The 17216-nt window shown below is 38.6% G+C and overlaps 1 protein-coding gene across 1 annotated transcript in view; it reads left to right on the forward strand.

Annotated features, from left to right (window-relative positions):
- SH3D19 (SH3 domain containing 19) overlaps positions 1-16792 on the forward strand; it is a 53544-nt gene extending 36752 nt beyond the window's left edge. The window contains exons 13-20 of the mRNA XM_088021329.1: positions 2103-2175; positions 3365-3495; positions 5584-5642; positions 8131-8333; positions 8795-8847; positions 10889-11075; positions 11486-11583; positions 14918-16792. Of these exons, the coding sequence (XP_087877455.1) occupies positions 2103-2175; positions 3365-3495; positions 5584-5642; positions 8131-8333; positions 8795-8847; positions 10889-11075; positions 11486-11583; positions 14918-15034 (921 nt within the window). The 3' untranslated portion in view covers positions 15035-16792. The remainder of the gene's footprint in view (positions 1-2102; positions 2176-3364; positions 3496-5583; positions 5643-8130; positions 8334-8794; positions 8848-10888; positions 11076-11485; positions 11584-14917) is intronic.
- The last annotated feature ends 424 nt before the right edge of the window (positions 16793-17216 follow it).

Consider the following 17216-nt stretch of genomic DNA (forward strand, 5'->3'; position numbering starts at 1 on the left):
GAAGGTGCAGGGGGAGTGACTGTTGATGGGGAGGGAGTTTCTTTGGGGAGTGATAGAAATGGTCTAAACTTAGATTTGGTGAGAGTTGCACAATTCTGTGAATTTGCAAAAACTATGTACACTTTAAATGGGTGGTTCTTATGGTCTGTGAATGATACCTCAAAGAGGTTTAAAAACTTAGAAGAGCTAATTAATGCATATAAGCTGTTTAACCTGATGAGTAGTACATAGTGAGTACACGCTAAATATTAGCATTTTTTATGACTCGTTTGTATCAGCAATTATAGTCCTATTAGAAGGAGCTTTGGAATATATTCGATTGACCTCCCAGACATCCCCCCCCCCCCCGATGGCGTGGTCTGAGTCGTGCTGACCCCTTGTGGCCGGCCCTGTGAAGCCTGTGTCTCTTGCCCCTCAGCTGCCAGGCCGGGTTGATAGCAGCTTTGCTGAGGAAATCCTTGCATTGAAGACAGAGAAGGGAAACATAATTGGGAGGCTCAAGTTACTGTCCCGCCTCATCCACCCTCCCATGCTTGGTTATGCTCAGATTGTAGGGCCCTTTGAAGAATCTTGTTTGTGTTTGGTCTGGGGTAAGCCTCCTACTTGATTGTTTCCAAATGGATAGCCATCTAGCCTGAGACCATTTACTGAATAGTCATTCCTTTTTCCACAGATGTAAATCAGAAAAATAATGAAAACCACACACATACACACCTATAATAACTGAAGTAAATAGTTTTTTAAAGCCCTTCCCGACTGCAAATACCTCATAGCTCTTTCCACAATTCCTGAAAATCCCATCATGCTCATTTACTTAGAGAAAAGCACTGAGCAGCTTCCAAGAAAATATCAGGGTTACTTTGGTAGGCTAGTGTTGTGAGCTGCCATCAGCCATTACGGTCTTGGCCTCAATTAGTATTTCTGTTCGTCTGACTTGAGAGAATACAGAATGCCTCTGCAGGGGGCATTTTGGTTGAAAGATGAGATAATAAATCTGCCTTCATTTAGTTCACATGTTTGCGAGTGTTGAAGAGTTTTAAGTTATAACTCCAAATAATACCTTTTAGTCAGATTAGATGAGGAGGAGGAGGGTGTTAACCCTGTCTGTTCACATTAAACAAGAATAACAACTGCTTGTCAGTGAGAAAAGGTCACTCTTCAACTATACGCTCTCCCCTAACCAATCTAGGAAGTTGGCTACATGGGTAGAGAATATTGAATTCTCTTTGCTAATTTACTTAGAATTACTGTTGAATAAACCATTTAGATTAAATAGAAAATCCAGGCGAGGCATGGGAAGTAGTGTTGTTGGCCTTCAAATTAGAGAAAGCACTCAGTTAAGTGGTAATAAATGAAATAGATTTTACTTTTTGTGAATTATACTTTTGTGGAAGTCATTAGCTCTTTTCATTATGAAAGGCAAGAGAGTATAAATTGCAGAGCTTTCTTCTTTTACCATTTTAATGAAGACTCAACTTTTAAGGCTCTGTTCTTGAGATTTAGTACTGATCATAATTTAAGGAAAAAGCGACCTTGGCAAGGTACACAGATCAAAAACCACTACTTCAGAGTAGAATGGTACCAGTTTTTTTTTAAAAAAATAATAATAGGGGTGCCTGGGTGGCTCAGTCGTTAAGCGTCTGCCTTCGGCTCAGGTCATGATCCCTAGGTGCTGGGATCGAGCCCCGCATCCGCCTCCCTGCTAGATGGGAAGCCTGCTTCTCCCTCTCCCACTCCCCCTGCTTGCGTACCCTCCTCTCTGGCTGTCTCTCTCTCTGTCAAGTAAATAAATAAAATCTTTAAAAAATAATAATAAAAATAGAAAGTTAATTCCCTTTTATTTTACTCTCTTGGTTTCAAAAAAAATGCTGGGGGATGTTACAATTGAGCGTTATTTCTGTCCTCCCTTGGCAAGGACACATGCCTTTTCAACTTGATAATGATTCCCTTGTTTGGCTCAACTGTGTGGTTTGCATCTTGTACTCAGAATGTAATTGTGTCAAGAGGATTCAAATGAGGGAAAAAAAAATGGTCTCAGAGTGAATAGCAAATCCAGGATCCATCCTGCACACTTCACTCAAAGCCCTGTTTTCCCCACTCAGGATCCAAACCATGCTCAGAAGCCTCTTGACAGTAGTGCCCCTCATGCTGTTGTTCTTCATGATTTTCCAGCAGGTAAGCACATAAATAATCAAGTGCTATAGAGCCTTAGGATCCCCAGGCAGTCATCTTCCCTGAGTTAACCTCTCGAGGACATCTTCATTTTCTGTGCCAACAGAGTTCCATCTTATCTATCACCCTGCCTTCAGGAAGGGTCGATTGTACCCAGCCATTCCAGAGAGCTTAGCTGCATTCCCTTGCCTTTGAAATTCCCTGTGAGAAAGAGTGAGGGGAGGCAGAATGAGGGGGTTTGGGGGGATTCCCTTACAATGAACAAAGAGCGAATTGCCTACCAATTGCAAACTTTTAACTCTTTAAAAACAGTGCATACCAATTAATAATTACAGTGAAATTCATTCTAATTTAAAAAGTGAAATAATTTTCTCCTAAGAGTTGCAAAATCTGCACATATAGCTTAGCTGTTACTTACGAGATGAAAATATACATTTTTTTGTAATCAATTTATTTTTGTTTATTTTAAAGATTTTATTTATTTATTTGACAGACCGAGAGAGGGAACACAAGCAGGGGGAGTGGGAGAGGGAGAAGCAGGCTTCCCGCTGAACAGGGAGCCTGATGGGGGCTCGATCCCAGGACCCTGGGATCATGACCTGAGCCGAAGGCAGATGCTCAACAACTGAGCCACCCAGGCGCCCCTGTAATCAATTTTTAGATACCTCTTATATCCAAGATTGCAAGGCTACAAATAAACTCCTGATTTATTTAACACCTCTTTTGATCTACTTGGTAGAATGATTTTTATTTTAGTGTGAGTACATTTGCTTCCTAAAGAGCTGTAGTAGTCCTTTAGTAAATATTTTGAGATTAAAATGATTTTTAAGCATGATTGAGAATAATATACCATGTCTATAAACTCTTTCATTGTTCAATTATGTATTCAGCAAAGGGTTTATATTGACCCAGTAGGAACCGTTGGCCAGCACAATTTTTTTTTTAACCATTACCTATCAACCAATGCATGGTAAATGCATCTAATTTGGTCTTTAAAGAGGAAGCTCATAATAATAATATGCCCCCCAAAATAATATATTTTTAAGTCAATTTGATTGGTGTAATCTGTTCTCAGAATCACTAGAACATACTGCCTCAGTGAACAGAAGTAAATGTTACTTTGTGCTCTGCTTTAATCAAATCTGCAACCAAGAGAATTCATCATATACATAATTATAATTTTATGTTACAGAGCAAGCTGATGATTTGCACCTCACTTCTGGAGAAATTGTTTATCTTCTGGAAAAAATAGACCCAGATTGGTATAGAGGGAGATGTAGAAACCAGATTGGCATATTTCCTGCCAACTACATCAAAGTAATTGTAAGTAGGGTAGTGCTTGTTTAAATTCGTCGTATATTCTGTGGGTTCTGTGTAACTTGCAGTTTGGAAAAAAACAGAAGCCTAGATTCTTATATTCTAGTTCATGCTCTTCCATTGATGTATCTGGTATTTGGAAAATTCAAAAAATAAAGGTTTGTTCGACTAGATTATGATTAATTATTATTATATTATATGGAGTATTGGAACTTAATGCCTAAATGCTATCTGAAATCCTAAGGTAGAAAATGACTGCAGGTCAACTGGCGAACCAACTCGGAGGGGTGGGTAGGCACTAAATGATATATATTAACTCTTTGAAACCTTTAGTAAACAACAATTAAATAGTACCAGATAGTTCCAAAGGAATGTTTTCTGAGGTTATGGTGCCACTTATTTTCTTTAGAGTACATTTCACTTTTGGTTTCTTTCATCCTTTCCATTCCCATTTATTTCCATCTTAAAAAAAAAAAAAGATTTGGGAATACTAAAGTACTTTCATTGGAGGTAGTGGTCCATTCATGGTTTTTCACATAATAACTTCAAATCTGATTGGGAAAAATTACATATATATACATATATATATATATATATATATATATATATATATATATATATATATATATATATTTAAAAGATCTTATTTATTTGACAGAGAGAGAGCGAAAGAGGGAACACAAGCAGGGGGAGTGGGAGAGGGAGAAGCAGGCTTCCCGCGGAGCAGGGAGCCCAACGCGGGGCTCGATCCTAGGACCCTGACTGAGATCATGACCTGAGCCGAAGGCAGACGCTTAACGACTGAGCCACCCAGGTGCCCCTGGGAAAAATTATATTAAAGCATCAGAATTTTTTATGCCCTCACAACCTACAATATGTGAGTCCATATTGTAGAGCCCCCCAGTGCTAAGCCCGGGTATCTGTGAAACATGGAGAGAAAATCAGAATGCCATTTGAATATTTATATCAATAGGAAGAGTATGACTCAGTCCCTGTTATAACTTACTGATGCTGGAAGATATCAGTAAAGCTAGCTTAAATCATTGAGCATTAACAGCTTGTTTGAAGGGGAAAAAGCCAAGGATTTTCCATTACATCAGAAACCTAGGAAACAAAACAACAGAACAGCTGTATTTTTCAAATATAAATGAGTTTGAGTCTCTTGAATTCTAAAATGCGGGTCTTAAAAATTTTCCAATATATATATGCCCTGATTCTTTAGAGAAATCTTTACCACATTCTCTAAATTAATATTAAGAATAATGTTAGTTTTAGCACTCTCTCATTTTTCTTCTGCCCAATGTAGCAGTACTTTAAAAAGCACAGTGACCACACTGAAATCAGTCACACCGAATCTGCCACATTTTGGTATAAATGCCACTTGTAAACCTACAACTTTAAAAAATTGTTCTAAAACTTTTAGAATTTATCAGGAAGGGTGCTGATTCTTTTCATATAAACTTCAAAACCTTAACTTAGTTTTCAGACTTAGTGCATTATGGTCAAATATTTTATGACCGCCCAGCTCTACTGAGCCTTGTAAATAAGGTATTCTATAAAGTGCCTGCCACTTAATAGATGATCACTGAGTACTCATTCCTTTCTTCCTTCCGTATTCACACTGAAGGAAAAGAAAATGGTCCAGAGTGAGGAAAAAGAGAGACCTCACAAGTTTGATTGAAAGGTTTTATTTGGGGTTCAGGAAAGTCTGGCAGAATTCTACCAACGCTTGGAAATTGGTAGGGTGGTGCATGAGTGCCTGCTGCCTAGTTTCTGTCTTCTGTCCTCCTCATCTGAAGTTTTCAACTTAGAGGATGTGGGAGAGAGAGAACCCAGTCCACGGTAGAGCGATATCAATGTGCTTATTCCAGCAAATAAGAGGATTGATTGGCTATTCAAGAGAGGCTATATCCCAGGTTACGTATTTTTTTGCAAAACTCAAATTCTGGATTTCTTACCTTTCAGCACCCATGGTACTACTTCATCAGTTTAGTGCCTACCTAGACTGGTTCATTTCAATCCCATATTTCCTAATTACTTAGCCTTACATTTATCTGAAAACAAAAAATTGTTGCCTTGACGTTGTCTTTACAGATTGACATTCCAGAAGGAGGAAATGGGAAAAGAGAATCCGTTTCAACTCATTGTGTTAAGTAAGTTTTATTTGTGTTCTTTTGCACAAAACGTAAAGGAGGACGAATTACCAAACTTGAAACACTTCAGATACGTGTGATTATTCACCTTCTCAGCGTGTCTTTGTAATTATGAGGAAAACTTGTTTAAAAAGCTTTAGTGGTGGGGGCACCTGGCTGGCTCAGTTGGAAGAGCACGTGACTCTTGATCGGGTTGTAAGTTCAAGCCCCATGTTGAGTGTAAAGATTACTTAAAAATAAAACCTTTTTTTTTTTTAAGATTTTATTTATTTATTTGACAGAAAGAGAGACACAGCAAGAGCAGGAACACAGGCAGGAGGAGTGGGAGAGGGAGAAGCAGGCCTCCTGCTGAGCAGGGAGCCTGATGTGGGGCTCGATCCCAGGACCCTGGGATCATGACCTGAGCCTAAGGCAGACGCTTAACGACTGAGCCACCCAGGCACCCCCCAAATAAAATCTTTTTAAAAAGTAAATGAATAAATAAAAGTAAAAAGCCTTAGTAGATTAAAATTCTGAGAAATGCAGCATGCCAACAGAAGCGGGCAGGAGCGACGCTCCATGTCATACAGGACGTACAGATAGCCACTGACTCACTCCTGCAGCCCTCCACACACAGCCTGGCTTGAGCTTGAGCAGAGACCATTTCGTTATCCGATGCATTTTGTTTTGGTCTTCCTGTGTTTAGCTACCAGCAGATTATTTAGAAGGTTCAGCTATTTTTTTTTTTTTTTAAAGATTTTATTTATTTATTTGACACAGAGAGACACAGCGAGAGAGGGAACACAAGCAGGGGGAGTGGGAGAGGGAGAAGCAGGCTTCCTGCTGAACAGGGAACCCGATGAGGGGCTCGATCCCAGGACCCTGGGATCATGACCTGAGCCAAAGGCAGACGCTTAATGACTGAGCCACCCAGGCACCCCTAGAAGGTTCAGCTATTTTTGTCACCGAAGATATTTTAACCCTATAGAAATCGGAACCCTACAAAAACTGCTAGACATTTTGCACTGTTTTGTTTTTAAGAGGAATGAAAAGAAAGTAAAGGAAGAGTTAAGTTGGAGGGGTCTTCCTTTATGTCTGAAGACCTTTCCGTGAATTTATATACCCTTTCACGCACCACTGTAATTCCTTGGTGATTTAAAACACCACCACAGTGCAACTCTATATTCCAGTTAGATGAGCAAATTAGTAGAATTCACTACCTGCTAAAGACTGTAAACCTGTCTTTGAATAGGTCAGACATAAGGAGATGCTCTCCAAGGACTTCAGAAAATAAATGCAAAGGTTACCACAAATAAGAAAACTTCTGGGGCGCCTGGGTTGCTCAGTCATTAAGCATCTGCCTTTGGCTCAGGTCATGGTCCCAGGGTCCTGGGATCGAGTCCCACATCGGGCTCCCTGCTCCATGGGAAGCCTGCTTCTCCCTCTACTGGTCCCTCTGCTTGTGTCTGCTTGTCTCTTTCACTGTGTCTCTCTCTGTCAAATAAATAAAATCTTAAAAAAAAAAAGAAAACTTCTGATGTCACAATAGTTGAATTCTGTTTCAGGCTCAGTTTTTCTCCGATTTTTAAGCAGTGTTTACTGTGTCAGCAGGTTGAATTTAAAGTGGGCTTTCACAGCCGCCGATCCATTGACCTGACTTATATCAGACTTGGATTGGTGCCAGGACCAACCTTGTCTCTTCAGGCAGTTGCATCCCCTTGATTGTTGCTATTGAGACTTCCTTTTTAAGCCTTAAAGCGAAGGTTTGGTATTAAACCATGCCTTCTGGAGACACAGTTTTATCTCTACTTTTATCTTATTTTCAGTCAACAGTTGCAGATCATTAAAAGATTGTTCTCATTCTCAGAAGTGAAGTCTTTTTTAAAGGTAATTACAGAAATCATCTTTAAAACAACAGTGTTAAGTTTAAGACTTAGAATTTTTCCAGTTTGTTTTCTTCAAACTTTGTAGTTGTGAAGACCATGTATCTATATAGACAACTCACTGATGATTCATCATATATTGAGCATCTCCTCTGTCCAGCTGATGCCCATTGCATTCTGCCATGGAAGTTTCATGTCTTGCCCTGAGATTCTCAGGGTTGGCACTCCTAAACTCAGTGCAGTTATGATTGAGAGGGTTCAGATTCAGCCATGGATTTCTGTGGCCCAAGCATACAAAGACATGGAATGAAGTAAAGGTGATCAAAAGATGTGCCAACGTAGATTGGCCCCTCAGGCACTCATTTGGAATTCTGCATGTACTCTGTGACCTTGACTTTAGCCTTTTTTTCTTTAGCGTTTTGAGTGAATGGGTTCATACCTAAAAGGTAAGAACTATCATTTAGAAATAGACCCTTTTTCACAGAAAATTTTAAATTATGCCTAGTGTATCTTGTTCCATAGTAACACAGAGTAAATATTTATTGAAAGACCAAATGAAGGTTTTAAAGCATTTTGAAAGTTAGTACTCTCTAGTTTAACACATAACCATGATCTTCTTTGTTCAGAGGCCCAAGATGTATCGCTCGGTTTGAATATATTGGAGACCAGAAGGATGAGTTAAGTTTCTCGGAGGGAGAAATTATTATTCTTAAAGAGTATGTGAATGAAGAATGGGCCAGAGGAGAACTTCGAGACAGAACTGGGATTTTCCCCCTTAACTTTGTAGAACTCGTGGAGGACCATCCCACCTCTGGTGCCAGTGTTTTAAGTGAGTATAAAAATACGGTTTTTTATTTTGTTCTGTCCTAATTCAACTAAACCAAATAATACGATAATACTTAAGCTGATTAATAATTCATACTTTTTAAAGTAGAAAGAAAAATTATTTTTAAATGGTAATAGTCATTATTGGAATAGCCATTGTTATAATCTCTCAAAGATCTGGTTTTGGTGTTTTAGGTAATGAGCATTAGCTTCATATCAGAAATGGCGAAGAATCAAAAACTTTGAAACAGAAGTGGACTATCTAGTATAACTAATGTGTATCCCCCACTTTACAGTAAAGAAAACAAGCCCAGAGAGGATGGTACCAGTCAGAGTTAGCCAGTACATGAAGAGACTGATCTAGAGTCCCAGACTTCTTACTCTCTCTGCAGTTTTTCTCCAATGCTAGTACATGGTCTTTACATATATCTAAAGTTTTAACTTTTTTCTTTTTCTTTAACATAGACACAAAGGTACCACCGAAGACCAAAAAAGATGATTATGGTGCAAATTCTCAGGTAGGCTGCTTGAATAGGCAACTATTGAAACTGGGTTTCATCTCTGGGAAGAATATTAAAATCATAATTACCAAGAGAAAATGTTATAAACCATTTTTCATTTCATGGAGCAACTGTTTGAAATAAATGGATAGTTGGTTACTGTCTTTATTGTGTATAATAGAGCTCGTACAAATGGGTTATAAAGACATGCTGCAAACCCTGACAGCAAACGGGGAAAGAGACATGATTAGAATATTCATAAAAGAGATACTCTTGTGACTGATACTAAAAAAATTTTTTAAAGGGTGCCTGGGTGGCTTAGTCAGGTGAGCATCCAACTCTTGGTTTCAGCTCAGGTCGTGGTCTCAGGGTCGTGGGATCGAGCCCCACATGGGGCTCCATGCTCAGAGTCTGCTAGAGGTCCTCTCCCTCTACCTCTGTTCCTCCCCCTGCTCCCTCCCCCCTTCAAAAAAAAAAAAAAAAGATTTTAGTCACAAAGATGGTCATAGTGGTGATTTTATAATAGGAAAAAATTAGAAGCATCTAAATGTGACCATTATTAGGAGAATGTTCTGAGTCCACGAATACTAGATTTATAAAATAAATGTCATGGGAGGAAAACATACGTTATAGGGAAATTGAATATATAGCATAAAAAGACTAGAAGGAAATATACTTAAGTTGCTAACATGCAGTTGCCTTTATGTTGTAAGATTATAGGGGGTGGGTTTTTTCCCTACTTCTTCATACATTTTCGAACTTGCCAAATGTTTGGGAACATTTGTATTATTTTTATAATGGGAAAGAGAAAAAATGGATTAAAACTTTTACGCTGTATAGCATGACTTTAAAAGTGTTAAGCAGAATAGGAATGTGGATGACTTCCATTGTTTTTAAAATGACCTATTTTAGAAGAGTGAGCCTGATGGGGTCATTGTTTATCACAATGTCACTGGTAATTGGGCTGTGTGTCCCTGAATTCTTGGATCCCTGCCCACTGATAAAGTCAAACAGGAAAGAGGGTGACTACAGTTCTCCAGAAGGTAATGTTCACATAGTACCTGTATTTCTTGGGAGTTGAAAGTACCATTCTTGAAGATATGGTTACTCAAGTGCAGGAGCAAGAGGGGGTTTTGTTTATTTTGTTGTTGTTTTTGTATTATATGCCATCAGTTGTGGCGAACTTCAGATATGTTAGGTGCTGTGCCAAGTGTGCTCCATGCATTATCTCATTCAGTCCTCACAACAACACTTAGCAACACTAAGACGAATCTGAGTTTCGGTCTAGAACCCAGACCTGTCTGGCTCCAAGCCTTTGCCTTCGCATTTTCCTTCGCATTTTCCTCTCCTCCCTGCTTGAACTCCTCGAACATAGTGTTCCCATCCTGACTTGGCAGAGACACCTTTTTGCAGAGCAAATCCTTCCTCTGATGTGTGTGGGGTAAAGGTATTCTTGTTGGAGCATTCCATCAACTAACCTACCATGTTTGGGTTATTACCCCACCAACCTTAACGCTAACTATACCTCATAAAATTAAAAGGGTGAATTAATGAAGTCCTATACGATGGAATCTGATAGCCTCTGAATCAGGTAAAGACCTGGAATTAACAGACCCATTCTGATCCTTCCTAATTTAGGTAAAGAAGAGCTTCACTGAAAATTATATGCTTCACCAGAATTTTTTCATAGTGTCATAAATACTGTACATAAATACCATATGCTTTTACCTAATGTTTTTAATGTAACTCATGTTACAGATGTTAAGATCACAATCAGCAAAAAGTTTTTGCTTAGGCATTGTATATACCTTAAAAGCAGAAAAGCTACAAATCTCATCGTATCTGTCATTTAGAATTCTATTTTAAGAAAAAAGTTATTGGAAACTTATTTCTGAAAGTTGGTAGCAGATATAAAGTCTTGGGTGATTTAAAGAAGCCTTCAGGCTTTGAAATCTTTGACCCTTTAGCTCTTTTTTTTCCCCACTACTTTTTTCAGCTTTATAGACATCAATGTCAAATAAAATCTCACATTTCTTACCAAACTTCTGGTTTGTAACAGGTTAGTAGTCTTTCTGAAGAATGGTGTGAAGCCCTTCACAATTTTACAGCAGAGACCAGTGATGACTTATCCTTCAGGAGGGGAGACCGGATCCTGATCCTTGAGCACTTGGACTCTGAGTGGTGCAAGGGCAGACTGCGTGACAGGGAGGGGATTTTCCCAGCAGTCTTTGTGCGGCCCTGCCCAGGTATGGCAACTGTAGAAATGACTGTTACTCTCAGAGGGGAGCCCAAGACCTTTGGAATGATAGATACTCCTTTTCCCTCCGACCATGCTCAGTTTAACTTGTTTGCCTGCACTTGAAAGAGTTGATTCATAAATGTATGCAAACTCTTTGAACTTTGTTGGAGATGTGGGGGAAAATAAAGACAAAAATGCCTTCACTTAATAATAATGGCTAATTTTGTCTACTAAATATATGCCGTATAGTTGTTTTTCTGGTAAGAAAACATCATCTTTTTGCAAGTTAAGTAAATTCAAAATTAATTGAAATTATTCTGTCCCAGGAATGAGAAGCGGGGGGCTTCTTAAAATTTTTGATTTGTGTTTTAGTCCAATGTCTCTCTCTGTATATATAAATTTTTGATGTCTTCACAGCTGAGGCAAAAAGCATGTCTGCTTTAGCACTGAAGGGGAAGAAGGCCAAAGCCTTATATGATTTCCATGGGGAGAATGAAGATGAGCTTTCCTTCAAGGTCAGAATGTGTATCTTTTTATAACTGCATTAAACAGCTATAAATTTTGAATTGTCTTCCACTGAAGAGTGGAACATTTGGGTGGAGTATTGATCATTAGCCGGGAAGGAACAGATCTCAGACCCTAACTCTAATGGACAAGATTAGAGAAGGTGAATAGGGCACATTTAAATTATCAGCAAGGCGTTTAAGTACTTTTAAAACCTTACTGGCCTGATAGTCCCACAATCCCCAAATGAATTCCTTATTCCTAGGCCTTGTAACATCTGATCTCAGCAATACTAGAATTTTCATTGGTAGCCCTAGTGAAGGATAATTCTCTCCATAGCTTTTGCAGCCTGTTACTGTCATATCATTTGAAATCAATGGAGAAATCAGATGGTACCTACTACAGTTGGCCACTGCAGGCAGCAGTCTTCATAAGACACTGGAGTCTTGTCCATAAAGATACTGACTAGACTTTGGGGAAATGATCCCAAAAGGTTAAGTTCCTATGCAAAGGTTGCTTATTTATGTGTGTATGTATATATGTATGTAATCTTTGCACCCAGCGTGGGGCTTGAACTCACACCCCCGAGATTTAAAGAGTCACATGTACTTCTGACTGAGCCAGCCAAGCGCCCTGGCAAAGGTTTTTTTTTTTTTTTTAAGCAGCCTAAAATTTCATCTTACTTTACCGAAAAAGTGCCTCTTCTTTTTTGTTTGTTTTTTATTTTTAAATTTTTTTATTTTTGTTTTTGTTTGTTTTTTAAAGATTTTTATTTATTGAGAGAGAGAATATGGTAGAGAGAGAGCACGAGAGGGAAGAAAGTCAGACGGAGAAGCAGACTCCCCGTCGAGCAGGGAGCCCGACGTGGGACTCGATCCCGGGACTCCAGGATCATGACCTGAGCCGAAGGCAGTTGCTTAACCAACTGAGCCACCCACGCACCCCTTTTGTTTGTTTTTTAAAGAGTAAAAACAGAATATTTCCATGATCCTCTTTCCCCAGCCTACAAATGGACCATGGTCAGAGGAAGGCACTCAGGACAGTACATTGGGACTGTTCCAAGAGGAAGGAGGGTGGGTTTAGCAGCAGTTGCCATCAGAACAGCCTGAGTCAGACACTGGGAAATTCTCCATCGTGATACTCAGCCAGAGGCAGGAATGCCATAGAAAGAATTAAAGCATCAGGGAGTGATTGGAGAAGAGGAAACTTAAAACAGCAGGTGCCCCACAACCTGTCTAAAACAAAACGAGGGAAATGAAGGTGCTATTGGGAAGTCACGGAGTAAGGGGCATGCAGAGATAAATCAGTATAAAGTTGTTTAAGTTTTCTATTTTGTTATGGAGTTTTCACATTCTGGGAATTTCTTCCTTTTCATATTAAAGTGTCATTTCTCTTATAAAATGCTGTTAGTAAATGATATTTCTTATGCAGAATTATAATTTGGTAACCTTGTATCAGTTCCTTTTTTCCCCCCTCCTTAATTTCTTGGTTCTCAAAGTCCAAGTGTTTGGGAACTGTTGCCCTCGTCCTTTTTAGTCATGGGAGTCAGTGGCTCAAATGTCCATTCTTTTTATCTTTACAAAAAATGTTACTGCAAGTGAACAATCTGAATTCAAATTTTTTGGATGTCATTTTGGCCTTTGTTTAAGTTACGTCAGTGTAAATAACAGAATTCATAGTATTCTCCAGAAAAAAGGTTGCTTTCATTTTACAAATGACTGACTATAAACAAGGTCGTTCTTGAGTTTTTTAGTTAAGGGATTCATTGTTAATCATTATTTTATTAAATATTCACAGAATATTAGTAGAACTTTTTTTGAAAAAGAAATGTCTTAGCCATCAGAAAACTGACATGGTTCATATGGACCAGAGTCCCCCCCCCCCCAAAAAAAGTTTCAACTATTATATTATAATTTAGGAACCAGAAGGAACTTACTTACAATAGAAACTTTGAACAGCCAGAATTTTTATGGATTTTGGCAGAGTAAAGTAAATTAATGACATTTGATAGTCAGCATTTTTCCTTTCCATTTTCCATAAAGAAAGGCCTTAAATTAAACCATTTTTCCAGAGGGCAGTGTACTGGTGCTATAAATAAAATCCATTTAGCCTGATAGAGATTCTTAAAAGTAGCCAGGGTCATCCTGAACCATGAGAGAATCTTAAACCCAGATTCTAAGAAATGGTTAGAATCCATAAAGAACAAAATAGTTTCAGGAGATAATTTCAAAAATGATGTCTTCATCTGTTGAGGAATTATAATTCACACATGAATAAGACAACACAGTGCCTTTGACTAACTTGATGAGGGTAAATCAGATGTTCTGAGTCAGGGAGAAGCTCTTTTAAAGACAGGAATGAATGTAAATTTGATCGTGAGGCCGTAGAAGCATGGAATAAACCAAATGGTAAAGGAGGATACCATTATGTGGAAGAATGAATGTATAGTACAAAATGCTCAGGATGTTGAGAAAAGGCAGTTATAGTAAGAGCCTTTCTAAGTAAAAAATCCACTGTAAAATGTGGTGGCTGTGTTTCCCAGTGCTTAGCAACACCGGCCCTGAAACCATACTAGATTGGAATCCTGTCCACTAGCTAGACATGCAGCCCCAAAGAAGCTGTTTAATCTCTCTGAGCTTCGGGTTCCTTCTCTTTAAAAAAGTTTATAAAAATCTCTCTCTCAAACGGCAAAGTAACAGTACTCTGGGACTGCAGTGTTGTTTAAATGAGTTAATTCCTATAAAGTGCATAGAGTGTAGAGTAGGACTATCTACGGTAAGCACATGGACCCTCTTACCTTCAAGTCTTTGCTAAAATGTCACCTTCAGGGGGGTGTTCCCTGACTGGAACTAATGAGATAGCAACCCCACACTTTCTGTCCTCCTGGGTCAGCTTATTTATTTGCTTCCCTACTCTAAAATGAGGCCTTTGTTCCTTGCTGTATGCGTAATACTCAGAACAGTGTCTGACACATATTGGGTGCTCAATAAATAATTGTTAAATGAAAAAAATAGATACAACCTATATGACATCTAGGACTGTTCTTAAAGAAGAATTTTGGATTAGGAGTAGTGAATTTGGGGGGGCACAAAATGCAAGCGGGAAAATAAAGGTGCAATGAGGGTGATAAAACAGTGAAGGAAGGGGCTTTGAGAAGAGGCATACAAGCAAATGGTGTCGTTAAGGTCTAGATCATCTGTGGGGCATATCAGTTAATCCACTGGGCAAATCAAGATCAGTGAGTGACATCAAGAGAAGATTAACCATGCCTCTCCAAGGAGGCTGCTTACCATGCTTATTCTCAACAGAAAATAATCATTATTTCCAATTTCTGTATTCTGACAGGCTGGAGACATCATAACAGAGCTGGAATCTGTAGATGATGACTGGATGAGTGGAGAACTAATGGGAAAATCTGGAATATTTCCCAAAAACTATGTTCAGTTTTTACAAGTCAGCTAAAGGTGAAGCTTGACTGTGTTCTTTGGCACAAGAACTCACTTGAACTATCACTTTGACTATCAGATATGTTTTTGCACTATTTTTGTAAACTGAAAGAAATATCTATGTACATGGTACACTACAATTTTCTGAAAGCAGAATACGTCTAGGTTTTGTAGTCCTCTTTCATTCAGAGTAACTGATACATGTATGTAGAAACCCATGAACCACCCCGGTATCCTACCAAGGAGGACGTCAGGCAGGATCAGCAAGGCAAGTACACACTTCCCCCAGGGAAAGCGTTGGGTGCCGTGGCAGCATGGGGAGGCTTATGAGCAGATGTTGCACTTGGACATCTTTGCATCAGCACAAGGAAATTAACCGTGCTTCTTCATTTTTTACTTTAGTTTAAAAAGAGGACATTTTATATTCTCTGTGCTGTAACTATCAGGACATGGTTGGTAATCTAAATTTCATTTTTGACATTCAGATTAATTCTAACCATTTAAGCGCATTATCCTTATTACCAGGGCAAATCTTTGCTTCAGGTGAGGCAGTTTATTAACTAGCTGGAGCCTTTATAAGCACTTGGTGAATCAGCTCGTGTTCATCAAATGCTCCTTGTGTTGTCAAGTATTTTTCCCTTTGTCCAAGGATTTAAAGGGGGTTAAAATTTGATGTATCTTAGTCAAAAGAACCAAAACCATCCTGAAATGCCTTGCTAATACAACTAACCCTACCACGTACCTGCCACACCTTCTTTCTTCCATGTATACTTTATGCTATCGGGGTTATTATAAAGCACATTTTCTGAATCTGCAATCATTCTTTTGACACTTACTGGTGCCCAAAGAAAAATCCATTTTCTTTGTGTTACCCCAGTAATATATAAAAACTGTGTCTTGTTATAGTGGTACATTATGAATCACATATATCTCAGAATACAGAGCAACTGTTAAGACAGAAAACACCAAACCCCCACAGCTTATTTCTTTCCACTATAATCGGAATGAAAAATAACTTAAGGCCCAAGGCTGATACTTCTTTGGGTATTTTTCCCCCAGCTTATTCCTGCGCAAATTATTAGAGTAAATAAATAGCCGCGTTCCTGCTATCCATTTGTTACACATTCCAGACTTAAGATAAAAGTGGTTCTTTATGTGACTGAATCAATTACAGCTTACGGGCTTAAGCCAAATAGGTCGAAGACAATCTTCCAGACAGATCAATGGAATAGAATTTCATTGGAAATGTAAAACACTTCCCCAACAACCTTCACGATGTTCTTCCATTTTTGAGAAGAGTTTCATATGCTTGGCCACTTTTTAGCTTTCGTCATTGTTTCCCACTGTCCAAAAAGTTAGGCAGCCAGTTGTCAAAAATTATGTGAACACCATGTGGGGTTCTGTAAGGGAGGAGATGTTTACTTTGTCTTTGATGGAACTTCATCTTCCAGTTACCCGGTTATAATAGATTTTGGAGTATGGGAGCTGTTTCTCTTACATTTTGGTTAAAGAGGACAGTATAAAGAAAACTCTTGTCAAATCTCACTTAAGAGTAATTTCATGAGAAATAGTGACTTAGAGCATTATCTCCACTGAATTCTTATTTGCAGCAAGGTGCTCAACAGCAGGAAGTGGGCGATGTGTCTGGAATAGGACATGAGGTATATTATTTTGCTTGTGTAATTTTGACATCATTTTTTAAAGATCGTGAAAGCCTAGCTTTATTGGAGAAAAATATCCCTCTTAAATTTTGGCCTTGTGTTAGAATGGTAAGTGCAATAGTTGTAAATCTACTTGACACTATAATAAACTGAACTGAACTTTTTAAAGTCCTTTTCTCATACTAGACTGAGTCTTTTGAGAATGGAGATGGTACCTTTATATCTCCAACCCTTTGCATGATATAGGGCTCAACAAAAGTTGATTGGTTGGTTGGTTGATTGGTAGATTGGTTAGTTCAATGGAAAGCTTTCACACATAGCAATACTGTCTTGGATACACCACGATCCAATATCTTTCCTCTTCAACTTGTTGACAGAAATCTTTATTGAAACAAAACCCAAAGTTTTGTATCATTTTGCTCCTTCATGGCAAATTTTTTGCTTGCTACTTATTACCCACTCAACTGACAAGAAGCCAAGATGTTGCTCAGAATGGGTTTTCATAGGTACCTTCTTGTTCTCTTATAATGATTGAAC

The sequence above is a fragment of the Eumetopias jubatus genome, unplaced genomic scaffold (assembly GCF_037043125.1).
Source record: "Eumetopias jubatus isolate StellerSeaLion01/CBP00866 unplaced genomic scaffold, mEumJub1_p1.0 scaffold_2, whole genome shotgun sequence".
NCBI lineage: Eukaryota > Metazoa > Chordata > Mammalia > Carnivora > Otariidae > Eumetopias > Eumetopias jubatus.